Genomic DNA, 25,647 nt, shown 5'->3' with positions numbered 1-25,647 from the left:
GGGAGTTCTCTGGGAGCACATCTTGTAGCTGAAGCCACAGGTAGTGACAGAGGCTAGAAGCAACTTTTCCCAGGGATATCCTTGCCATTGCGACACATTGGATTGGATGACGCTACTGTGTTCTATGCAGGCCTGTACCTTAAGGCTGGCCTGGAAGCTACTGCTAGTGTAGAATGCTACAGGAGGCAACACTATTTCAGCACTTGCTAAACAAACAAAACCCATTTATTTTTCCAAGCCTTTGCCGGCAGTTCATACCAATTTGTTCTAAATTTTGTCGCGGTCGACTGCTTTTATGAGTGTCATTATACGTGTGCTGGTTTTATGGCAACTTTTAAAAGTGCCGTACAGCTATCTTTGGTTTTAATGAAAGTGTGGCATCAAAAACATTTTAATTAAATAAAGATAATATATAGAACAAGCGATTGCATCAGGATTTAAAATTTGGTTGGGGTAGGGAGTTTGAATTTGCTTCTCCCTCCTGAGGAATTACCTGAATGATGAGTTTGGGTGAGAAAAGAATAAAGTTTAGAAGAGTGGGGTAGAAGAATTTCAGGATTTCAGAAAAGTTGATATACTAACAGTGAACTCATCCTCCCAAACGCTGATCTTTAGGTAGCTAAAACAGCACCATCCGCACACAAGAGAGAGATATAATTACACCAAAGGTTGCGGGTTCGAGTCCCATGTTGGTCAAAAGATTCCTGTCTTGCAGGGGGTTGGACTAGATGACCCTTGCGGTTTCTTCCAGCTCTGTGATCACCAGGCTTGGGAGAATCTCCCCACCGCTCCAACTCCACCCGGCTGCCTATTTAGGACTCAACATGGTTAGTGTTCACAAAATACTGTTGGGCATAACTGGAAACCTAGAATTAGGGGAATGGAGAATATTTGGGACGTTGTCATGACTGCCTGGCTCGAACTCTGGACAGGTGTGCTCTGCGCTGCAACAATTTGTTGCAAGATGTGCATAAAAGCCACCTTCCTTTGAAAGACATGGGTGAGCACTTCACTTCCTGGGCCAATCAAGACACGTATATACAGTTGTACCTTGCTTCTCAAACTTAATCCGTTCCAGAAGTTCGTTCCAAAACCAAAGTGTTCCAAAACCAAGGTGTTTTCCCATAGAAAGTAATGCAAAATGGATTAATCCGTTCCAGACTTTTAAAAACAACCCCGAAAACAGCGATTTAACATGAATTTTACTTTCTAACAAGGCCATTGATCCATAAAATGAAAGCAATAAACAATGTACTGCAGTCACACAATCAGTAGCTGAACTAGGTTCCACACAGTCACAAAAACAAAACAAAAAAGAGCCACAAAAACGCAAAATAAATCACACAAACAGACAGACCTCAGCGTAACACTCAAAACAGAAGCATTGCACTCAAAACAGAGCACGTTTGACTTCTGAAAAAAGTTCGCAAACCGGAACACACACTTACTTATTTTCTGAAACACTGGGTTTGCAGTGTTTGGGTTCCAAGTTGTTTGAGTACCAAGGTGTTTGAGAACCAAGGTACCACTGTATATAAAAAAATACACCTTCCCCCCCCTGCCCAGCCAAACAGGTCAAGAGAGAAAGGACCCGAAAGCTGTCTTCTTCCAAGCTGCCTGCCTGCCTCTGCTTCGGAAAGCCGGCCTCGCGCTTTGAGAAACTTGGCTTTATTCGCAGGGGAGCGAGAGAATAAAAGAGAGAGAGAGAGAGACCGCAGTGTTCTGTGCCGTGGATGGGATTTGCAGCCTGGCACGTGCCCGCCTTTCAGCTGCAGCTGGCTTCCCCCAGAGCTCTGCCAAGTCCGGGCAGCTCCGTGGCTTCCTGTGGGATTGCACCATCCAATGGCTGCGGGCTGGCACCCTCCTTTCCTAAACACTGCCCCTGATGCCTGGGAGGAGCTCCCTCGGAAAAACCTGGCAAGGCTGCTCCTGCAGAACGCGCGCCGGTACCGCTCGTTCCTTCCAACATGCAATGGCCTCCAGTACAACTAACTTGGCAGCTGGCATGCTCCAGTCCTTTCCTATTAATGCCGATCACAGCTGACTCACTGCTTGTGTGTGTGTGTGTGTTTCCGCCCGCCTCCTGTCCGTAGATACCAGTCGCTTTCATTTCACGTTGCAATTAGCGTTGAACTTCTCTTAAACACCCACTGATCAGTTCAGGATCCTATACAGTGGTACCTTGGGTTACAGACGCTTCAGGTTACAGATGCTTCAGGTTACAGACTCCGCTAGCCCAGAAATAGTACCTCGGGTTAAGAACTTTACCTCAGGATGAGAACAGAAATCGTGCAGTGGCAGGCCCCATTAACTAAAGTGGTACCTCAGGTTAAGAACAGTTTCAGGCTAAGAACGGACCTCCGGAACCAATTAAGTTCTTAACCCAAGGTACCACTGTAGTTTGGATGTCCAAAACTAACATTTAAAAAATCCAGCCTAACCAGAGAACGATCCCAGCCGTTAGGGACACCTGTTGTCAGAAGTTGTGCGAAGAAAGCCATTGTACACGCTGGGAGGGGAATGGGGCAGATTGGCGTGCGTTAAACGTCTGCTCCCGAGATCCAGTTATCAACAGACTTGGATTTATTTTGGCAGGGGCTGGATGGAGGCGACGAAAGAGGCGGAAGAAAAGGGGAGGGTGGAGGAGCTCTACAGTTGTACTTTGGCTCCTGAACGCCTTGGGAGTCGAACGTTCCGGTTTTTGAATGTTCTTTTGGAAACTGAACGTCCGATGGGGCTTCCAACTGCCTGCAGGAGCTTCCTGCAGCCAATCAGAAGCCGTGCTTTTTTTTCTGAACATTTCAGAAGTCAAACGGACTTCTGGAACGGATTCATTCGACTTCTGAGGTACGGCTGTATTTAAATAGGGAAACGGTTCTTTGGCATGTTGGGGGAAATTAAGTTTGCATCTTAACTTCTTCATTGTGTCGTATCCGGCTCCTATTGCTGCCCATTTTATCCTCACATCAACCCTGCAAGGTGGGTCAGGCTATAAGTGAGTGACTGGCCCAAGATCACCCAGTTTCACGGCCGAGTGGGGATTCGAACCATGTTCTCCCAGGTCTTAGTCCAGCACTTCAACCACTGCACCATACTGTTTATAACACTGTACATAAAACCACCGGGGAAGGTTGACTGGAGATTTGCGCTAAGGTGTCCTCATCAGGCTGATGATGCTCAGCTCTCTGTCTTTTGTACTTCCATTCGATCCCATGGATAGTTCTAAAATGGTGTCTGAAGTGCATAATGCATTTGATGTGGAGCCTAGCCTGTTGGTTGGTTGATTCTGCGGTGAAGGGCCTGTTCTGGATGGGGTTTTACTCCCTGTTTGATATATCAACTGTATGTCTATATATAACAGTGTCGGATATATAAGCTAATTGCCAAACGGCACCTTAAACATATGTTCGCCGCAATGGAATGTCTAGCTGCCATTCCCCCCCCCCCCCATTTTTTTGTTGTTGTTAATTTATTGTCTACACCATTTTATATTTCAAAAGGGGGGCGGGATCTCGAAGCGGTTTACAGCACATTAAACCATCAAATAAAACAATCCAGAATAAAGCAAAATTCAAGCTTTGAGGGATCCTTCTCTGAGGTGATATTTTGCTTTCCCCATATTTAGTTACCTGCTTAATTCATATAGCTGCCCCATAGCAGAAGTACTCTAGGAAGCCAGTGTGGTCAGAGCATCAGACTAGGACCTGGGAGATCAGGATTCAAATCCCCACTCAGTCATGAGGCTCACTTGGGTGACCTTGGAGTCAGCGTCACAGCCTCTGAACCTACCTCACAGGGTTGTCGTAAAAAAAAATGTATAAATGCTGACAACTGGGAAACACTGGCCTGCGAGCGCTCCAGTTGGAGAACAGCCTTTACCAAAGGTGTCATGGGCTTTGAAGACACTCGAACTCAGGACGCAAGGGAGAAATGTGCCAAGAGGAAGGCACGCTTGAGGCACGCTTGGCAAATCTACAACTCCCGCCCGGAAACCAGTGTCCTCACTGTGGAAGGACGTGTGGATCCAGAATTGGTCTCTACAGTCACTTATGGACTCATTGCTAAAACCGTGTTTATGGAAGACAATCTTACTTGGCTACAAGTGATCGTCAAAGAAAAAGAGGGATTAACTGAGGAGGGGGGTAAACCATGTACTCCTTGGGATATAAATGGAATAAAAAAGCTCTTCCGCTTACCTGCTGAAGAAAGCTGGAGAGGTCAGCCAGGTGGAGATGTCAGTCGCCAACCTGGCATTCAGAGATCACCATGTGGTCACAAGTATTATTAGTATTTATTGAATTTATATACAGCCCTATACCTGGGTGTCTCAGGGCGGTTCACAGAATAAAATGAAGATATCAAACCACAAAATACATAATAAAAATAAAAACAGCTACCCAATAGCCCCCCCTTCACAAAAAAAAAAACATTTTAAAAGGGCATAGGATGTAAAACAGATCAGCCAAAGACCTGGTTAAAAAGGAACGTTTTTGCCTGGCGCCTAAAGGTGTGTAATGAAGGTGCCAGGCGAACTTCCCTGGGGAGAGCATTCCACAGACGGGGAGCCACTGCAGAGAGGGCCCTGTTTTTGTGTTGCCACCCTCCAGATCTCTTGAGGAGAAGGCACACGAAGAAGGGCCACAGAAGATGATCTCAGGGTCCAGGTAGGTTCATATGGAAAGAGGCGGTCCTTGAGGTATTGCGGTCCTGAGCCGTTTAAGGCTTTATAGGTGAAAACCAGCATTTTGAATTGGGCCCGGAAACTAATTGGTAGCTAGTGCAGTCAGACCAGGATCAGTGTAATATGCTCAAACCGTCTTGCTCTGGCCGCTGAAGTCTGCACCAGCTGAAGTTTCCGAACTGTCTTCAGAGGCAGCCCTACGTATACTGCATTGCAGTAATCTAACCTTGAGGTTACCAGCAATTAGATTCACACCAGTCACAAAACACACCTGGTGCCTGGTTGTACCCTCTCAGAAGCACTATGTTAATGGCATTGAGGGTTAGGGGTCGTTCTTTTGTACCTGTTCCTGGCTTTGCCCGCCCTGGAAGCCGGGCTGAATGGACGCCTGGCATCATCTGGCAGGGCACTTCTTAGGTTATGCTCTTAATGTTCCTTGTTGGCTACTTGGCACTGAATGGGAAGCATCCTTGTCCTGAATGGACAAATGAATAAATAAATGCATTGCAGCCACAGACCGATGAAATTTGATAAGACACAGAAGGAAATGCATAAATAGAATACTGTTGAATTTCCAGAGGGACCAGAAGGAAGTCCTTACTTTACCGTCTCCTCCTTAATTTGTATTGACAGTGGAAGGGATTCAGCTCACTTAACTACTAATACAAATAGAGTAATGTAATCAATTAAACAGGGGGAAAAAACAATTTCCAGTGGATCTTCCTGGTTGAGTTCTTAATAAAAAAAGAGTCGGCCTCTCTTTGGGCTCCCTATACAAATTATATGGATTCTCTCTCTCATTCCACAAGGACAAAGTTGTTCGCTAAGCGGAATCTTATTAAATTGGCCAGAGGCTGGTTGCTCGCTTGTGTAGAGAGTGATACAAGGAGAGGAGTGAAATTTATATATTTCTTGTTTAAATTTATACCCCACCCTTCCATCAAGATTCATGAACCCTGGGCAAGGAATGACATGAAAGACTCATAAAACCGCAGTCAATAAAATCAACTCAGGCAGTTAAATCTGTCAGATGCTTACAATAAAACAGGAGCACGCGTACACACACACCAATTTACAAGTGATGCATTTGGCAAGCTCTTCACAAAGGCCCAGGCGAAGAGATGTCCCCCCCTTGGCTGGCACCGATAGATGAACAATGATGGTGCTGGCTGTACCTCGAGGGGGAGGGAATTCCGTAGCCAAGGTGCCATCACGAAAAAGGCCCTGTATCATGAGCTTTGCCTAGTGATGGAGTAATGGGCTGAGTCTCTACTGCAAATGTTAATCCACAGGCAGAACTTATACGAAGTGGATTGCAGCTGCATCTGTCCATACCTGGACCTGGGAGCTCATGAAGGTTGACATGCTGAGAATGGGAATTTCAAATGAACTCCCCACTTTCACATTGAGGTATCCCAGCCTTGTCAACGAGCCCACAAAAGGTTCCATCCTGCACAGATGTTTACTAGCCAGCAGAAGAGAGGTGGAGAAGTAACAGCCTACTTGGCTTCTGTGTTGGGTGCAGAAAAGTCCTGCTCTCTTGTTGCCGCCCTCCAAACCTCCATTGGAGGTGGCGCATGGAGGAAAGCCTTTGGACAACGATTCTTTGCCTCCAGAACTGGCCCAACGAGTATCTTGTGTGCACCATATTTAGAAGGACACCCTACTGACCTTTGTAAGTTCTCCATCTTGCTGACCTTACTTGAGCTGAAAGCCTCTCTTTATCGGTTCAGCTGATAAGTGGCAGAGGAAGGATGCATGGTCTCTTCCAGATCGCCATGTAGTGTTGCTTGTTTCTTTTTTTGGCATGGCATGCAAGGGCAGAGATGCCATTTTCCTTTGAGTTGGGCATTGATGTTGGTTTTGCATGCTCAGGAATTGGCTGGCCTCTTCTCCTTGTCCTGCAACAGCTCAAAGGAGCTCCCTTCCACTTGCCCAAAGTATAGTGGCACCTCGGGTTACATACGCTTCAGGTTACATACGCTTCAGGTTACAGACTCCGCTAACCCAGAAATAGTGCTTCAGGTTAAGAACTTTGCTTCAGGATGAGAACAGAAATCGTGCTCCGGTGGCGCGGCAGCAGCAGGAGGCCCCATTAGCTAAAGTGGTGCTTCAGGTTAAGAACAGTTTCAGGTTAAGAACGGACCTCCGGAACGAATTAAGTATTTAACCCGAGGTACCACTGTGAACACCTAACCTGGGGAGGAAACCTCTTTGAACTCAGGAGGAATTACTTTTGAGTAGATATGCATAAATAAAATAGCTCTCTTCTTTCCACATTAAGTACTTAACCTGAGGTACCCCTGTACCTAGCTTCCTCGGGAGGCAGCAACCATTGCTTTAACCCAGGCATAGGCAATCTCAGCCCTCCAGATGTTTTGGGACTACAATTCCCATCATCCCTGACCACCGGTCCTGTTAGCTAGGGATCTTAGGAGTTGTAGTCCCAAAAATCTGAAGAGCTGAGTTTGCCTGTGCCTGCTTTAACCAAGTGAGCTGATGTTCAGAGCAAATATACTCTTTGTTGCTTATTTCATCTGGTTTATATATATATATATTTAAAAAATGCATTTTAAGTTGCAATCTTGGCATTGTGGAACTAAGCTGGTATTCCATGAGATGATTAGAGGCTTAACCTGCCTGCTTGAATAACTTTTTGTGTGTATGTTTACAGAAAACACGCGCTCCGAACTGCTTAGGAAACCCAACCGAAGGCGGCACAAACGATACGTTAAATTTCTAGACCAGGGAATCGGATTTATTTCAGGTTCTGTTATAAGCCATATACCTCCATCCATGTGGATCACAGCCCTGAAACTTGTTTTCAGCATGTCTAGAGTAATAAGAAAGAAATGCCTCTTAAGGGTGTGCAGTATTGCTCCCCACCACCACTAATGCTAAGCACAGGCAAACCCATTTTGCATGGAGCACTGGATCTTGCTGGATCCAATTGTGTGCTACCCTCTAGGCTGCAGCCCTTCCCTTTCTGCCTCTAGGGCAAAGGGAGAGATGGCTGCCTTGCCAGGTTCTCAGGGAATCCTCCCAGCCGCTGCTGCTTGGTGTATCCTGATATATTTCCTGCATGTTACACATGCAGAAACGCCCCCTCACTACATCTGGCATCAAAAATAGCAGTGCTTATTTATTTTAACTTTCCATGGCAACGTATAGGCTCGGAGGATGGGGTTAGCTCGCGTTTCAGAGCTCACCGCTACATACGAATTTTGAGGAAGAATTTCCTCTGATCAGATTGTTGCTAACCTGGAGGCTTTTTCGAAGTCTGGTTTATGATAGATCACAATACAGTACGCTCAAGTCTTTGCTAATCTGTTCTCCACCCCTCTCCCCTTCCATTCTTTGCCACACGTTGTCTCCTTTTCTCTCCTGATCATGTTCTCTTCCTTAAAGGCCTTGTTTGCACATCACGGTACGGCACAGTCTAATTTGAACCATCGTTAAATTGTGAACGGGATGTGGGTGGCGCTGTGGGTTAAACCACAGAGCTTAGGGTCGGTGATTCGAATCCCTGTGATGGGGTGAGCTCCTGTTGCTCGGTCCCTGCTCCTGCCAACCTAGCAGTTCGAAAGCACGTCAAAGTGCAAGTAGATAAATAGGTACTGCTCCGGCGGGAAGGTAAACGGCGTTTCTGTGCGCTGCTCTGGTTCGCCAGAACCACATGCTGGCCACATGTCTCGGAAGCTGTACACCGGCTCCCTCGGCCAGTAAAGCGAGATGAGCACAGCAACCCCAGAGTCGTTTGCGACTGGACCTAATGGTCAGGGGGCCCCTTTACCTTTACCTAAATTGTGAATATGTGTCCCCCTTGCCCCATGTTGCGTGAGTCCCTGTGTGGCTTCTCCCCCCTGCCCCACCTTCCTCTGGCACCCTCAGTGTGGGAAATCACTGGGCATCTTCAGTTGGTCACAAGTGGTTGATGGTGAATTTCTAACCCTGCTTTAACACCAGAAAGTTCTTCCTGAGTCGGCACCTCCTTTCTTAGGATGCTATCCCTGTTCCCACATTTTAGCTCCCTTCCCACATTGTTCCAGTTGCCCTCCATGAGTTGGAGGGTGATCTTCTGAACTGAGGAGCCCCTTGTGCTCCTGACATTTGAGGGTTCTAAAACACATGAAGATTTATTGAGTCAGAAGATCACCCTCCCAACTTGTGGAAGGCAATTGGGGCAGCAGTGGAGATGGAGCGAGACCATATAGTCCAAATCATGAAGAGGGGCTACTGATTCTCAGGTCTGCCGTGTCTCAGCAAAGAATTCTAAAAAGCTCGTGAGATGTGTTTGGTGTGTCCGCCAGCACAAGTGGCTGCACTCTTTTATTGCCCTTTCCGAATGCACGGTGGAGACTCGCTTGCATTTGGGGGTTTCTCAACAACAGGAGTTTCCCCCTTGTTGCAGTTGGCAACTGTGCTCACCAGTTTCCCCTTTCCTCCACCCCCCAGCAAGTGGTTGGTGCTTAGTATGCAATATCCACGTATTTTAAGGGAAGTGAGAATATGCTTTGTCTGTAGCTATGTGGGAGAAGGATCATAGCTCAGTGGTGGAGCATCCGCTTTGCCTGCAGAACGACACCTGGGGTAGTGGCAGCCCAGAAGAGGGCATTCCGTGTTACACCTCCTAAGTTGTGAAATTCCCTTCCCACAGAGGTACATCTTACATCTTCAGCATATAGTTTCTGTTGCATGCTGAAGGTGCGCCTCTTTGCTCTGCCCTTCAACACCAGAGAAGTATACAGTGGTACCTCTGGTTGCGAACGGGATCCGTTCCGGAGCCCCGTTTGCAACATGAGCAGAATGCAACCCGCGTCTGCGCGGGCCGCGATTCGCTGCTTCTGCGCATGCGCGTGGTGTCATTTTGAGTGTCTGTGCATGCACGAGCTGCGAAACCTGGAAGTAACCCTTTCCGGTACTTCCGGGTCGCCGTGGGACACAACCTGAAAAGATTTAACCTGAAGCAAACGTAACAAGAGGTATGACTGTATTTGCAGGACCTACCTTATTCCTGTGTCTGTAATTCGTTGTGTCTGGACAGGCATCTCCCCAGTTATACGGGGTTTATGTTCCCGGGTACTATGCATATACGTGAAATCGTATATCGTGGGGAACACCCTTTAAACTGCCAGACTCGCCCTGCAATCCACCAAATTCCACCGCAATCCCACCCTCCAAACCTCCTTTCTCAAACTCCCAACTCTCCACAGGCCTCAAATGTTGGTGCAAAGGCTCATGTGATTACTAGCCATTTTACTGCTCTTTTCATGCCATTTTGGCAGTTTTCCCGCTATTTTCGGGCTGTTTTCGTGCCTTTTCACAGTTTAAACCGATTTCTTTCAGTGCCACGTGTATATGCCTGTCTCACACAAATCTCACACACATGGTTTGTTTTGAATGGTTTTTAATATAGATTTTTAAATTGTAATTTTTGCTAATATTTTACAGTGAAGGGCAGGTCAGAGATGATGGTGGTGGTGATGCTAATAATAATAATAATAGTAAGAATAGTAATAACAATAATTTATTATTTATACCCTGCCCATCTGGCTGGGTTTCCCCATGATGGTAATTATTACAAGTGCATGGTTATTTGCCATCCTGTCCTCCAGAGTCCCTGCTCTAGAAGATTATGTTGGTATCTGGGGCTCTCCCTTAGGTGGGTTATTGCATTACAACAAACATTTCTGTGTGTGCACATTTGGGGGGGGGTGGAGGAGTAAGCTTCGAGGGAGCATAGGATATCAGCTAAACTGGCCAATCCTCAGTTCCTCCCTCACCATGTACCAACCCCTCCCATTCTGAAACCCCCCCTCCCCAGCATTGGCATAACACACTGATTTAAAGCGATACCACCGTGAAGCTGTCACAGCCTGGAGTTGCGCCAGCATATGGGACTCAATTGCAATCCTATCCTTGCCCAGCTGCCGTAACTCCAAGGATAAGTTAGCACGTTTGGGTGGAGGGGGGAGAAGGAAGGAAGGAAGGAGAAACTAATTTTGTGGCACTCAGTAGGAATGCCGTGATGGAGCAGTCAGGAGCGAGGGCTTTGCATGAGATAAGGGGGTTTTTTGTGCATGGCAGAAGGCCAGAACATGGGCTCCGATCTGCCAAATTCAGACTACCCAGATAAAGTACTACTTCCTCTACCAGCCATGTTGCTTTATGTCTTAGTTCCTTTTTCCTGTGGCGAGTCAATCTTTCACCCTCATCAAAAAAAACCAAACCCCAAACTCGGTCGTCGTCCCGTCCCCCCCACTGTGTCTCCTCTCAGTTACAAAATGCTTTGCCAGCCCCAATGCCTGGCGCAATCCACACCCCTGGGGATGTGCTGGTTCTGTTCAAAATTTCCCAGTTAAACGAGGACAATTGCATCCCTCTTGGTGCAGCTGGAATGCCGCATACATGTGTTGGTTTTTTTAATTTACATTCCTGCCATATCATTTGACTAGATCTGACAGATGAGAATCTAGTATATTTGAGAGTAAAACAAAAGTGTGTGAGTGTGTGTGTGTGAGAGAGAGACTGAGACTCAGACTGACTGACCGACTGAAAAAGAGATTTATGTGGCCACTTGTTCATGATCGTAGCTGTTGAAGACATTCAGAACCAGATAAGTAAATGTTTCTTATTTTAGACTTCTCGGTTTCCTTCACACACGCAAAAAGAGAGACTTGCAGAAACCATACTGAGCTCTTTATTTGCTTGCAATACCACCTCCCTTTTTCACAGCTCAGCTTTCTCTTCACCGAAGCCATCCTTGGAAGAGAACCATCCACGGTGGAGGTGTAGCTCCAATCCAATATTTAAGATGCTTGTAGAGAAATGGCTGAAGAGATGAGGCTTTGGAGCATTGGAACAGCTGGATGTGAAGTCTGGTACCTGCAGGTGGCAAGCTGCCTTGAAGCTGACCTGTTATCTAATATTACAGCACCAGAGCTTCATGGGGCTGACTCGTAGTTCAGTGACAGAGCATCTGCTTTGCATGCCAAAGTTTTGATCACAGGTATCTCCAGCTTAGGGACGCGGGTGGCACTGTGGGTTAAACCACAGAGCCTAGGACTTGCTGATCAGAAGGTCGTGGTTCGAATCTCCGCAACGGGGTGAGTTCCCATTGCTCGGTCCCTGCTTCTGCCAACCTAGCAGTTCAAAAGTACGTCAAAGTGCAAGTAGATAAATAGGTACCACTCCGGTGGGAAGGTAAACAGCGTTTCCGTGCACTGCTCTGCTTTGCCAGAAGTGGCTTAGTCATGCTGGCCACATGACCTGGAAGCTGTACACCGGCTCCCTTGGCCAATAAAGTGAGATGAGCGCCGCAACTCCAGTTGGCCACGACTGGACCTCATGGTCAGGGGTCCCTTTACCTTTACCTATCTCCAGGTTGGGCTCAGAGAGCTTTTCCTTCCTGAAACCCTGTAGAGCCGCTGCCAGTAGACAGAATGGAACTAGGTGGACCAGTTGTTCTGACTCTGTATAAAGCACCTTCCTATGTCCCTGTGCCTTTTTGTCCCAGAGTGGACTAAAATTATCCCTGTTTGTTTCTGGTTCAGACCACTCACTGGATCGCTTCTGGTTTGGCACACAGTGCTAGAAACTCAGATATATAAGGTAGGCGCCAAATGGCTCCTTAAACCAAGTTTGCAGTCGTCAAAGTTGCCATTTTAGGGCAAGACGGCTCCATAAAGTTCCTTTTCAAACGGTGGATTGAGTGCGATTGATTCTCAGCTAAACATCTGTTCAGATGGCAACCTTGACCTAGGTTAAGAGCTTTGAGAATTTAAAGAAAAGTCACTCAATCTAGGGACCGTCCACATATATATTGGCCTTTTCCAACCTCTCTTTGCTTAACGGTGACTGCTCCTGCTGCGGCTGCACAGAAAAAGCAATCTGGTTCCTGAAATTCATTCTGATGGTGCAGATAAAATATAACCAATCGATTTCTACAGGATGGGGTATTAATGTATGAAAACAGTCCATACCCAAGGATCCTTAGGCATGCTCCTCCAGATAGTGGAGATGTCAGGCGTTATCCTCATGCCCGGGCATCTTCACTTGGTCGCAAGTGGCCAATAGTCAGGCGCAAAATGTGCCTGGCTAATTTTGAACACTGTTGGCACACCTGTGAACTGGTTTGGTGCTGCAGTGCATGCTTAAGCTGACCATGTGGTAGTAGAATAATTTCCATCATGGAAGTGTTTTCTTGTTACCATTGGCGGGGAGGCGGGGGAATCAGATGAGACTAGGCTACAGACTGGCCCTACTTAAGAGCATGTACACAAAGGCTTGGCTTGGCTTACAGCACAATGGCATATATGCTTCCTTGGAAGTGCTCACTGCAACTTACCCATTGGTGTGGTTAGGTCATTTTACACTCTAGATTTAATAGTCTTATGCCATAGCAGAGCTCTTTCATAGGTCATCTGTACAGTGGTACCTCGGGTTACATACGCTTCAGGTTACAGACTCCGCTAACCCAGAAATAGTACCTCGGGTTAAGAACTTTGCTTCAGGATGAGAACAGAAATCGTGCTCTGGCGGTGCGGCAGCAGCAGGAGGCCCCATTAGCTCAAGTGGTGCTTCAGGTTAAGAACAGTTTCAGGTTAAGAACGGACCTCCGGAACGAATTAAGTACTTAACCCGAGGTACCACTGTATTACTTCACCTGTTCAAAATGTGGCAAGCCCGCACTTCTACATTGGTGGGGGGTGGGAGAGGGGGGCTCCTGCTTATTCTGCTGCGTGTCTGCTCCAAAGCCCTAGCCTGATAGCACTGCTGGATTTACTCCATAGTAAATGTACCGTACTTTTCCGTGTATAAGACAAGGTTTTTTTACTCTAAAATAAGGTTAAAAATTGGTGGGTGTCTTATAAGTGCATATGCAGGATGGGCGATTGGTTACAGCCGTGAGCAGGAGCTTTTCAGCAGCGATTGGGTGGGTGATTTGTGGCTGCGTTAAGGGCTGCTGTGGATTGGCTGCTGCTGTGACAATTGTGCGTGCGATTGGCGGGTAGACGCTTGTTTTATTCTGCGACGCGTGCCATTGGCAGCGTTTGTGAGTCAGGTGAGTGATTTTCGGCATTCCCCTCTGAAAAAGCTCAGCAACTCTGGGCCATCTCCCCCCATTTTCTTAAATTGGAATCCCCAAAAGTAGGGGGCATTTTATACATGGGGGCGTCTTATACACAGAAAAATACAGTACTTAGGATTGACATCTCAGGCAACCTGTTTGCCAGGAGTAAACGACCTGCTGTTATGGTCAATGTGGTTTCAAGTCCACTGAGCCTAAGGCTGCAATGAAGTACAGTGGTACCTCGGGTTACATACGCTTCAGGTTACAGACTCCGCTAACCCAGAAATAGTGCTTCAGGTTAAGAACTTTGCTTCAGAATGAGAACAGAAATCGTGCTCTGGTGGCAGCGGGAGGCCCCATTAGCTAAAGTGGTGCTTCAGGTTAAGAACAGTTTCAGGTTAAGAATGGACCTCCGGAACGAATTAAGTATTTAACCCGAGGTACCACTGTAAACACCTAACCTGGGGAGGGAATCTCTTTGAACTCAGGAGGACTTACTTTTGAGTAGATATGCATAAATAAAATAGCTCTCTTTTCTTTCCCGCATAGGAAAGAGATCCGAAAGGATTACCATCTCTTTGGCGTATCACAAAGCACAATTGAGGCACATTGATCCGAACGGGAATTTCGAATCAAATGTGTGTGGTTTGCAAAGCTGACTCACTCATTTGAGCAAGCTAAAAAATTAAGCGGAACCCCAAGTTTCTTTTAATTTTGGTTTTCTTTATTTGGAGATTAGGTTTCCTTATTCTATATGTTTCTGTATTTTATTGGACTTGCAATGTACATGCAATAAGTACTTAAGGTAAATTGCAAAATGAAGGCGCACAGAATATTAAGGAATTCCCAGTTCCAAGCCTTGCCCTTTTAAGAAGGGATTGGTTTTTCTGAACTGTTTCCCCCCCTCATTTTGTTGCTTTCCCCACTCATGCAGATGTACCCCGTCTTTGGGCACCGAGGCGATTAATTGTATTTTTCTTTTTCTTTTTAAAACAACAACCCCAAACCATGGTGACTTTGGGTAGCTCTGCCAGGATCTCCAGTGGAAAATGAAAAATGAAAAGGAAACCAAAAATGTGTTTCTCATTGGAATGGAGGGGTCTTGTCCCATTTTTGATCCCCCTCCCCTTTTTGGTGGGGGGATGGAAATTGTAATGAAATCTCTTGCTTGAATGCTGTTCCATGTCCCCAAATGAATGGAGGAGCCATTGTTTAAGGAGTCTGGAATGCAAGGAATGCTGTACTATAGGAATGGGTCAGAGGGATTTAAGTTGATAGAGGAAAACATGTGTCGAACCAATTCCTACCTCAGCCAGTTCGGCCAGACATCTTTTAGGCTGTGCAAAAACCTGAGCTGAGAAACTTAAATTCTGCACTCGGTTGTATAGGACTAAAATTTATTTATTTTGACTCTCTTTCCCCCCTGTTTCTGTTATTTTTAATCAATTTTAAGCAGTGCGATTAATCAAGTAAAAGATTTTGTTGAAATGTGCCCTTCTAGTTAACGTGGTAAGCGGCTCCTTTCTTCGTCTTGAGATTTTCTTGGACAAAAAAAAAAAAAAAAAGACCCTTCGAAGGCTGGCCTTTGGTTCCCAGTCTGTTTCTGAAAGCCGCCTGAAAGCTTTGTGTACTTCAGGGTGAAACTGTGAGGCTTTTCATTCTCATCACAGGCAACGGAAGCTGGCAAATCCTCACTTGAGGAAAATGGCAGTATGTTTCTAAAAACTGGATCTTTGGTAATATAAGCAGTCTTTAAACTCGACTAACCTTTCCTTTGCCATGGGGGGAAGCCATTTTAAATGCCTGTCTCTACACACAAAGCACACACAGACAGGTGAGACCCTGTGGATTATCTAGTCCAACCCCCTGCAGTGCAGGAATACGCAGCTGTCCCTTATGGGGATTTGAACCCGCAACCTTAGTGCTGCGAGCACTGCATTTGATCCAGCTGAGCTATAATGAGGTGGGAATGTGGAATGCTCCTGTTCAGGGTTCCGGCCAGCCATTTCCCTTTCCAGGATACAATTACAGTCATACCTCGGCTTCCAAACGTCTTGGGAGTCAAATGCTTCAGCTCCCGAACGATCAAAAACCAGAAGTGAGTGTTCCGGTTTTCTAACATTCTTTCGGAAGCCGAACGTCTGACAGGGCTTCTGATTGGCTGCAGGAGCTTCCTGCAGCCAATCAGAAGCCGCGCTTCAGAAGTCGAACGGACGACTATTCCATTCCAACTCCAGTTTTCCATCTGTCTGCTCCTACTTTCCCCTGTCAAATCAGCTTTGAGGATTTTTCACACACACTCTTAAGATGTGGGTTTTGTTTTGTTTTTTAGTTAAAAGTTTTTAAAATATTTCTGCAAACCTAGGGGTTCATCTAGGCATGCTAATGAACGGATGGTGCTGATTTTTGGCTGCTTAAGCAGCAGCACTCGTGAGAATGGGTTCCATCATTGCTACATGGGATGTTAAAGGCAACATGGTTTTTCCATTGGCAAATGGCACCTGCTGTGCATTAAATTCCGAGGCTTCTCATACTTGTTTGCTTGCTTGTTTAGAAAATGTTTTTATACCATCCTTCAACATTTCCGATTTCAGAGGAGCATGCAATGTACAGTCGTACCTCTACTTACATATCGCTCTGTATATGGAATCTTCAGGTTACGGCCACGGCAAACCCAGAAGTGTATACTTCTGTGTTTCGCCGCGCACACATGCGCAGAGGCGCGCCTCTATTTACGTTGTTTCCGGGTGCAAACGGACCCCCGGAACGAATTACGTTCGTATCCGGAGGGTCCACTGTATAACCAACACAACAGCAGCGCTCCCAGTCAGCAAAAAGCAGCAGAGAAAATCTTAAAACAGACTAAACTTCACTTTGGGAAATTTGCTCTGATGAGAAAGCCCTTATGGTTGATCTTGGTACCTCTAATGATGCATGCCTTCTGCAGAGTCAGGACACTGTCCCATCTAGCTTGAATACTGCCCACACCAGGTTATCTTCAGCCTTTTGAGACCCACTTTTAACCCCTGCATGTATTTAGGGACCTGTTTCTTAATCTTTTGCCATGACGACAAGGTGGCCCTCAACACAGCAGATGTTGAGGTTTCGCAAATATGCAGAGGCCTCCACGGGTCCCATGCCTGATATTTCCTGGTACTGTTAGGAGAGAAATATTATCTGAAATCTTGGAGAGCCACTGGTCTCGGTTCCCCATCTGTAAAATGGCAATATTTTACCTCTGTTGACCAGTCTACCCATTAGGGATTCAAGTTCCAGAGCTGCTTGAGCTCAGTGCCTCTCTTTTTCACAGGTTTAACCCCTATTGGTAAGGAACTATAGCACATAAAGAATGCAATTAGAATGGGAATAAGTGCTGAGGTAGTTGAATCTTGCGTGTAAATGGTCCACGCAAAGGGGAGTTGCGTGTTTCCTGGGTGTAGATATTGGGAAGGGTGGGTGGGTCGGCTGAGGAGCTCAGAGGAATGATAGACCCAGATAGATAAAATATGAACAACCAAAAACTTTGGCAGGATTAGAGTAACGCTTGTACAGTCGTACCTTGGGTAACGAACGCCTTGTGAGTCGAACATTTTGGCTCCCGAACTCCACAAACCCAGAAGTGAGTGTTCCGGTTTGCGAACATTTTTTGGAACCCAAACATCTGACGCAGCTTTCTATTGGCTGCAGGAGCTTCCTGCAGCCAATCAGAAGCCGCGCTTTAGTTTCTGAACATTTTGGAAGTTGGAACGAACTTCCGGAACAGATTCCGTCCGACTTCCGAGGTACCACTGAAATGTATTAAAAACTAAGGTAAAAATGGATTGTTTTAAGAAGAATAGAGAAAATATATGATGCAGTTGAAAATGTTTGATAATGGAAACCATGGAGGGGTCAAGGGAAGGATTCAGGGAATCCTAAACGTTGATGATTAAAGATCAATGTTTGAATTTAAATGTATAATGTAAAATTGAATAGAAAAGATTAAAAAACAAGATAGATAAAATACGATTTGCACGTGGAGAATAGTCACAGCGGATAGCGAGTGATTCGCATGGCCACAGATCTGTTACACTATTTGCATGTCACCAGCCCTGGATCGCAGCTGCTTGGTGAATTGAGGAATGTCCAGAAAGTCAGATGTTCCACCTGTACTTGTATGTGGCAGCTGCTGCCGAAGGAGGGGATAATTTTGGCTCTGAAAATTCCCAAAGATTCTATTTTGGGAAGCAGGAGTCGTGAGGAGGAGCAAAATCGGGAAAAGAGGTGTCTGCTTGTTGCTCTCGGGTTGGCACGCTTATTAAAATTCTCCGCTGCCGTTACTCTTCTTTAATTTCTTTCTTCTCGGCCTCCCATCTCTCCCAGCCATTAAAAATGAGAGCATGTTTTATAGACAGCCCTTAGGCTCTTTATAGAGATCCTCTCTCTCTTTATTGACCCCCTGAGATTCAAACTGACGCTCTCCGAGTGTAATTTTGCTCGCCCCATCTCCTTCCGATGGATGCGATTTTCCGAATGCTCTGGAGAGCCAGACAGGAGACGGAGGACTCAGATCCCGAAGACTTTGGAAGCATTAGGAGACAGAATATGATGTCTCGGGTTTTCCTACAGGATGTGGTAAAAGCTAGGAGACCTAGGGAGCAAGGGGGATGGGGTTGGTATGGTTGATGGATGCTCTTTCGGCTCGTGCTATGATGACCCAACATTTTGGAACAGCTGTCAAATAATCCACCTTGCGGAATAATTTAATACCAGGTTGAGCCACTTATTCGCATTCAAAGCTGGGAGGACTGCTGCAACAAAGTGGGCATGGTTTGTGGCGGTAGCAGCTGCTACCCCAGGTAGAATTTGAAACAATAAATTAGAATTTTTGTTTACAAAATTAGGGAGCCGACGTGAAATGCCCAAATTAGAACGGGAGTTGTGGCACCATCCCAAGCTCCCCAATGTTTATGATGTAAGAATATATGAAATGAGAATGTGCATTTTGGTGGTGATACTAAGATGGTATCCTATCATTAGTTATTGGAGAAGTCATCGTTGAAACCGTGTTTGCGGATTAAACCATACCGTGTAAGCGTCCCGATGGCATGAGCAGGTAAGCAGATGAAGAAAGGAAAGCACAACGTTATTTCCAAAGAGCCAGTGTGGTGTAGTGGTTAAGAGCGGTAGTCTCGTAATCTGGTGAACCGGGTTCGCTTCCCCGCTCCTCCACATGCAGTTGCTGGCCGTCCTTGGGCTAGTCACACTTCCCTGAAGTCTCTCAGCCCCACTCACCTCACAGAGTGTTTGTTGTGGGGGAGGAAGGGAAAGGAGATTGTTAGCCGCTTTGAGACTCCTTAGGGTAGTGATAAAGTGGGATATCACATCCAAACTCCTCCTCCTCCTCCTCCTCCTCCTCCTCCTCCTCCTCCTCCTCCTCTTCTTCTTCTTCTTTGTCTTCTTCTTCCAAAGCCCAGGGTTTTGTCTTGCTTCTCCCTGACAAGCTAGGATTCACAAACCAACAGTAAACCTTGGTTGTGGCTGGCAAGCAATCCCAGGAACAACTCATAATCCGGGTTTTGAGGTAACACTAAAGTTATCCCCCTTGACCTGGTTTGTTTATCTGACTTATGCAGAGGGAAGATTCCAAAATGGGAACGACTGGGATTTCTACACTTTGTGGTTTATTAAGCCAAGGCTCTTTGTCAAGGGACGCGGGTGGCGCTGTGGGTAAAACCTCAGTGCCTAGGACTTGCCGATCATATGATCAGCGGTTCGAATCCCCGCGGTGGGGTGAGCTCCCATCTTTCGGTCCCAGCTCCTGCCCACCTAGCAGTTCGAAAGCACCCCTAAGTGCAAGTAGATAAATAGGTACTGCTTTATAGCGGGAAGGTAAACGGCGTTTCCGTGTGCTGCGCTGGTGCTGGCTCGCCAGAGCAGCTTCGTCACGCTGGCCACGTGACCCGAAAGTGTCAGCGCTGGCCCCCGGCCTCTTAAGTGAGATGAGCGCACAACCCTAGAGTCGGACACGACTGGCCCGTACGGGCAGGGGTACCTTTACCTTTGTCATATGCAAACATGGGCAATGGAAGGCCCCATCTGCACTGTACGTTTAAAGCACTTTCATACCACTTTAACTGTCATGGCTCCCCATATATATATATCTGTAATTTATGAAGGACGCTGAGCATTGTAAAGAGACCCCTTTTCGCCTCACAGAGCTACAATTCCCAACGGTTCTTGGGTAGAGGGATTGACGGTTAAACCACTCTGGGAATAGTAGGGGAATGAAGGAGCGGTCTCCTAAGAACTCTCAGAAGCCTTAACAAACTACAGTTCCCAGGGTTCTTTGGGGGAAGCCATGGCTGTTTAGATGCTGCTTTACATGTATATGGCAGATGCACAATGTGGCACATAGAGACATGAATTTTGGAGGACAAACCTGTTACGGTTGGTCATTTGTCAACATTTTAAGACTGTTGCCAAACAACCTGTCGTCCTCCTCTTTCTTCCTGTTTTTCCTGTTGACTTTACTACAAAATGTGTATTGCATTCTGTTAGAAGATGAAATAGTTGTTTGCTTGGAACTCAGAGCCTTCTTCAGGCACAGAAGGAAAATAGCTGGCAGGTAAAGGTAAAGGACTCCTGGACGGTTAAGTTAAGGCGGCTATGAGGTTGTAGCTCTCATCTCACTTTCAGGCCCAGGGAGCTGCCGTTTGTCCAGAGACAGCTTTCCGGGTTGTGTGGCCAGCATGACTAAACTGCTTCTGGTGCAACGGAACATGCTGACAAGCCAGAACGCACGGAAACTCAGTTTACCTTCCCGCCACAGCGGTACCTGTTTATCTACTTGCACTGACGTGCTTTCGAACTGCTAGGTTGGCAGGAGCTGGGACAAAGCAACGGGAGCTCACCCCGTTGCGACCTTCTGATCGCCAAGCCCAAGAGGCTCAGTGGTTTAGACCACAGCGCCACCTGTGTCTTCAAAGAACTCAAAAGCCGCCTTCAGCCGCAGAAGGGAAATAGTTGGCGTGGAGCATTGAACCCCTGCAATTTCTGGCAGGAAGAAGCCTCAGCGTTGGCCAGCTCTAGTATATAAATACTTGGAGCCTGATCTTCTGCTTTTGTCTGATCAACAGACAGGTTACTTGCTGCTGTCGGCCTCGAGCTTGCAGCTCAAGGATCTTTAACTGGAAGGTCTAGATCAGGGGTCAGCAAGCTTTTTCAGCAGGGGGCCGGTCCACTGTCCCTCAGACCTTGTGGGGGGCCGGACTATATTTTGAAAAGAAAAAAATGAACGCATTCTTATGCCCCACAAATAACCCAGAGATGCATTTTAAATAAAAGGACACATTCTACTCATGTAAAAACATGCTGATTCCCGGACCATCCGCGGGCCGGACTTAGAAAGCGATTGGGCCGGATCCGGCACCCGGGCCTTAGTTTGCCTACCCATGGTCTAGATGCTAGCCCCAGCTCGGCCCTGTCTCCCACAAGTTAACAGCCATCAAACGGAAGTTAGCCAAGCCTTATCTTCTGAGCATGCCTGGAGGGGTTAACACCACTGTATATCAGTGTCTCTAATCCATGCTAAATCCCTGAGGCATCCCAGCAGCGCTTCCTGATCAAGTGTATCGGGGCCTAGTAAGACCAATGGGGTCGCACCCCCTCAGTCCAGGACTACAAGTAAATTGTCTATCTGAATGACCAAATCTGTCTCTGTCCCCTTGCAAAGACTGGAACCAGACTGCTTATAGATAGACAGGAATTAGCAAACAAAAAAGTTTAATACATGAGTGCCTGGGCCAGATAGATGAGTGTATGCTTTCAGAACAAACAAACAACAACAATTTATTATTTATACCCTGCCCAACTGGCTGGGTTCCCCCAGCCACTCTGGGCATCTTCCAGCACATATAAAAACGTAATAAAACACTAAACATAAAAAAAAAACTTCTCAATATACGGCTGCCTTCAGACGACTTCTAAAAGTTATGTAGTTCTTTATGTCCTTGACAACTGACGGGAGTACGTTCCACGGGGGGGCGTCGCTGCCGAGAAGGCCCTCTGCCTGGTTCCCTGTAACCTCACTTCTCACAGTGAGGCAACTGCCAGAAGGCCCTTGGAGCTGGACCTCAGTGTCCGGGCCGAATGATGGGGATGGAGACGCTCCTTTAGGTATACAGGGCCGAGGCTGCTTAGGGCTTTAAAAGTCAGCAACAACACTGTGAATTGTGCTCTGAAACATAGGGGGAGCCAGTGAAAATCCTTTAGGACTGGTGTTACCATATTTTTCGCTCTATAAGATGCACCAGACCAGAAGACGCACCTAGTTTTTGGAGGAGGAAAACAAGAAAATAACATTCTGAATCTCAGAAGCCAGAACAGCAAGAGGGATCGCTGCGCAGTGAAAGCAGCAATCCCTCTTGCTGTTCTGGCTTCTGGGATAGCTGCGCAGCCTGCATTCACTCCATAAGACGCACACACATTTCCCCTTACTTTTTAGGAGGGAAAAAGTGAGTCTTATAGAGCAAAAAATACGGTATATGGTCTCCCGGCGGCTGCTCCCAGTCACCAGTTTAGCTGTTGTGTTCTGGATTAGTTATAATTTCCAAGTCACCTTCAAGGTAGCCCCACGTAGAGATCACTGCAACAGCCCAAGCGGGAGATAACCAGAGCATGTACCACTCTGGCAAAATATGCTCACCTAGCTGATCAACCCATGCTGAGTTCGAAACTGGCTGATGATGTCCTGGTTCTCCTGGATTAGGTGATGACGGCTTGAATTCTGACTGCAGCCTGAGTCCTTTTAAAGTAGCTGGTAATTCTTCCCTGAGAAGGAGGGAGGTGGTGCATGTCCTTCTGAGTATCTTGACTGCCTGCAACAGGCAACAGTAGCGCCTCTCCTTATCTGACCAGATTATGACCTGGCGGTGGACTGGACATGTCTGGTGCAGGACCGGCCGTGCATACAGCCCGTTGGGTTGGACGCGAGCCATTTTTATCTGTAAAATGAGTTTCCAGAGTCTTTTAAAAGCCAATTAAGTCCATAAGCCTCTGGGGGCAGACTATCTTAATAGGTTTGTTGCAGAGGTCTGGAGCACACCGTACAAGTTCATGGGCACTGATTATGGGTATGCAAACGTTGAACGCACCAGATTCATTCTAGCTTATTATTATTTTGTAATCTGTAGACAGCCTTCTTTTACAGTATACGAGGAGCAGCCTTGAGGTGCTCTCTAGAGAATCTTGTAGCGTTGTTGTCAGACGTGATTTTCAGATTGGTTTTCTAATAATAGGATTATTGTTCTGGAGGTGTGGAATTTGTGTTTATTTGATTTTTGCACGTGGAAATTGTATTTTAATTTTGTAAATTGCTCAGAGACGAAATTTCCTTCATAGGGCAGCCTCGAAATCTTCAAAACAAACACTAAAAATGGTTTGGGCACAATTGCACATCAAAACCGAGGAAAGCTTCATCTGTTGAATTTCTGCATGTCATAAAGATGTTTAAGGTCACAGGAGCCTTATCAGATGTTAATCCTACAGTACAATAATTAAAATTATGTGAACTGCCCTGAGACCTTCGGGTATAGGGCGGTATAGAAATTAAATAAATAATAATTATAATAATAATTATAAAATAATTATCCTTCGTTTTAGGAGCCGCAAAATTCAGATAAGAAACATCCCCCCTCAGTTACGATGGGAGGTAAGTGAGGTCTCTGACAAGTGCATAGTCTTAGCATCTGTGTCTGAAATGTCTTTTTAATAAACTGGAAGCTGCATGCTGGATGAGTGAGCTTTGGGATACTTTGAGATGTGTGAATGGGGCAGAGCAATGGAGATTATTAGATTTTCCGATTCCCTTCCGTTGCAAAGAAAAGAACCCCTCTGGAGCGAAAGGAAAGAGACCAGATTAAATGGAGTTTCCCTCTTGCAACGCATGCATTTCCTAAACAATGGTGCATGTTACTTAGCTAATCTAACCGCTGAAATAAATAAACCGCTGTTTATTTACAATAGCATATTTGCATACCGTATGAGTACATTTTCAGGTTTTTTGAGCTCTGCTTTGAGACCTTGGCTCCATCTTCAGTATAGATTTAAGAAAGTAACCTTGCCTCTTCAAACACTCAGGACACCCTCCAAAGAATCCGGGGAACTGTGGTTTGTTAGGGGGACTGAAAGTTGTCAGGATATTCCTATTTTCCATCACACGGAGCTACAATTATCCAATTGGTTGTCAATCCCTCTTCCCAGGGAACTCTGGGAATTGTAGTTCTGGAAGTGGAATAGGGGAGTCTCCTAGCAACTCACAGCACACTTTACAAGCTCCAGACTCCCCAGGTGTTTTTTTTTTGCGGGGGGGGGGGCACGATTTTAAATGTACAATGCAAGTGAGTTCTTCGTCTCCTGTGGGCTGTTGTTGCTTTGTCCTTCATTTTTGGCATTTCCTTTCCTGATTTTTACCTTTGGTGAAATTTTCAGTGTAACTCTTTCTTTCTCTTCCACAAACCACTTATTTTTGTTTCTTTCACATCTGAATAGGTTCTGGATGGTTTGCTAGCTCAGTATGGTACTGTGGAAAACTGTGAACAAGGTAAGGACCCTTGAGATGTTTCAGAGAATGTATATGGGTGGGCCTTGGAGCAAAAGACCAGGGCAATGGATGAAATAGGCTGTAACCACTGAGCCTCTTGGGCTTGCCGATCAGAAGGTCGGTGGTTCAAATCCCCACAATGGGGTGAACTCCCATTGCTCTGTCCCAGCTCCTGCCAACCTAGCAGTTCGAAAGCACGCCAGTGCAAGTAGATAAATAGGTACCGCTGCAGCGGGAAGGTAAATGGCTTTTCCATGCACTCTGGTTTCTGTCACGGTGTTCTGTTGTGCCAGAAGCGGTTTGGTCCTGCTGGCCACATGACCTGGAAAGCTGTCTGTGGACAAACGCCGGCTCCCTTGGCCTCAAAGCGAGATGAACGCCAGAACCCCATAGTTGCATTTGACTGGACCTAACCGTCCAGGGGCCCTTTACCTTCCCTCCCTTTAATCATAGAATTGTAGGGTGGGGACCCTGAAGAGCATCTAGTCCAACCCCCTGCGATGCAGGAATCTCAACAGACTCAATATCTGATAGATGGCATTCTGACCCCTTTGCTATTCATTCATTCATTCATTCATTCATTCATTCATCAGATTTCTGGACTGCTGTTCCTTACACATAGTGATCTCAAGGGTGTGAGGTTACAGCATAACATATTGCACAGACTCTGCTCAGGACAGAATTTGTGGCATATGGTTAAGGGTGAAACGCGTATTCGCAAACAGACACACGTTATAACTCTAGCAGAAGATCCCAGATCTCTTTGTTGTATGCATGTATGAATACACGTGAGTGCTGGACATGTGTGTGGGTTTAGACACATATATGTCACCGCATGCAACAGGGGCAGCAATAATGCCACGCACAATACCTAGCGGAAATGGCAGCATTTGGTGTGGGCTGAGCCCAGGCCTGTCAGCAGCTGCCTGGTCATCCTGACACCACCCCTGTGGTCCAATCTGCTGGGAATTGCGAAAAAACAAACTTCTTTAAGCTCCATCCCTTGCTTTCTCTCATGGGTGGTGATGATTGAGGTTGTTTAATACACAGTTATTTTGATTGATGATAAGGGTGCGTGCTTTAGCTAACTGCGATTTCTTCCTCCTCGTCGTCAAGTGAATACGGACAGTGAGACGGCGGTTGTCAACGTCACCTACTCCAACCGGGAACAGACCAGACAGTGAGTTTTTAAAGTACCTTTATTGGCTTGTAATTGTTATCTGACTTGGTCCTTGGGTGTGTTCACAATTCTGTGCAGGGCTTCAAATTCTGTGGCTGGCAACCCCCCCCCCCCCCAAATACATTTGCTGC

The 25,647-nt window shown here is 46.4% G+C and overlaps 2 protein-coding genes across 5 annotated transcripts in view; one reads left to right on the top strand and one right to left on the bottom strand.

Moving 5' to 3' along the window:
- CALCOCO2 (calcium binding and coiled-coil domain 2) overlaps positions 1-25,647 on the bottom strand; it is a gene marked incomplete at its 5' end in the record, with an annotated part of 193,952 nt that overhangs the window by 129,995 nt on the left and 38,310 nt on the right. The gene's annotated exons all lie outside the window — the stretch shown is intronic.
- IGF2BP1 (insulin like growth factor 2 mRNA binding protein 1) overlaps positions 1-25,647 on the top strand; it is a 70,500-nt gene that overhangs the window by 18,171 nt on the left and 26,682 nt on the right. For 2 of the 4 annotated variants that reach the window (XM_080979365.1, XM_080979364.1), the window contains exons 3-5: positions 23,397-23,454; positions 24,285-24,336; positions 25,453-25,516. In XM_080979365.1, the coding sequence (XP_080835491.1) occupies positions 23,397-23,454; positions 24,285-24,336; positions 25,453-25,516 (174 nt within the window). Of the gene's footprint in view, positions 1-23,396; positions 23,455-24,110; positions 24,134-24,284; positions 24,337-25,452; positions 25,517-25,647 lie in introns of those variants that run through there. The other 2 variants (XM_080979366.1, XM_080979367.1) reach the window with 2 other exon arrangements.

This window comes from Podarcis pityusensis (assembly GCF_964106645.2).
Source record: "Podarcis pityusensis genome assembly, chromosome: 13".
NCBI classification, from domain to species: domain Eukaryota; kingdom Metazoa; phylum Chordata; class Lepidosauria; order Squamata; family Lacertidae; genus Podarcis; species Podarcis pityusensis.
Note: the sequence above shows the minus strand (reverse complement) of the source record. Positions and strands in the feature narration are given on the sequence as shown.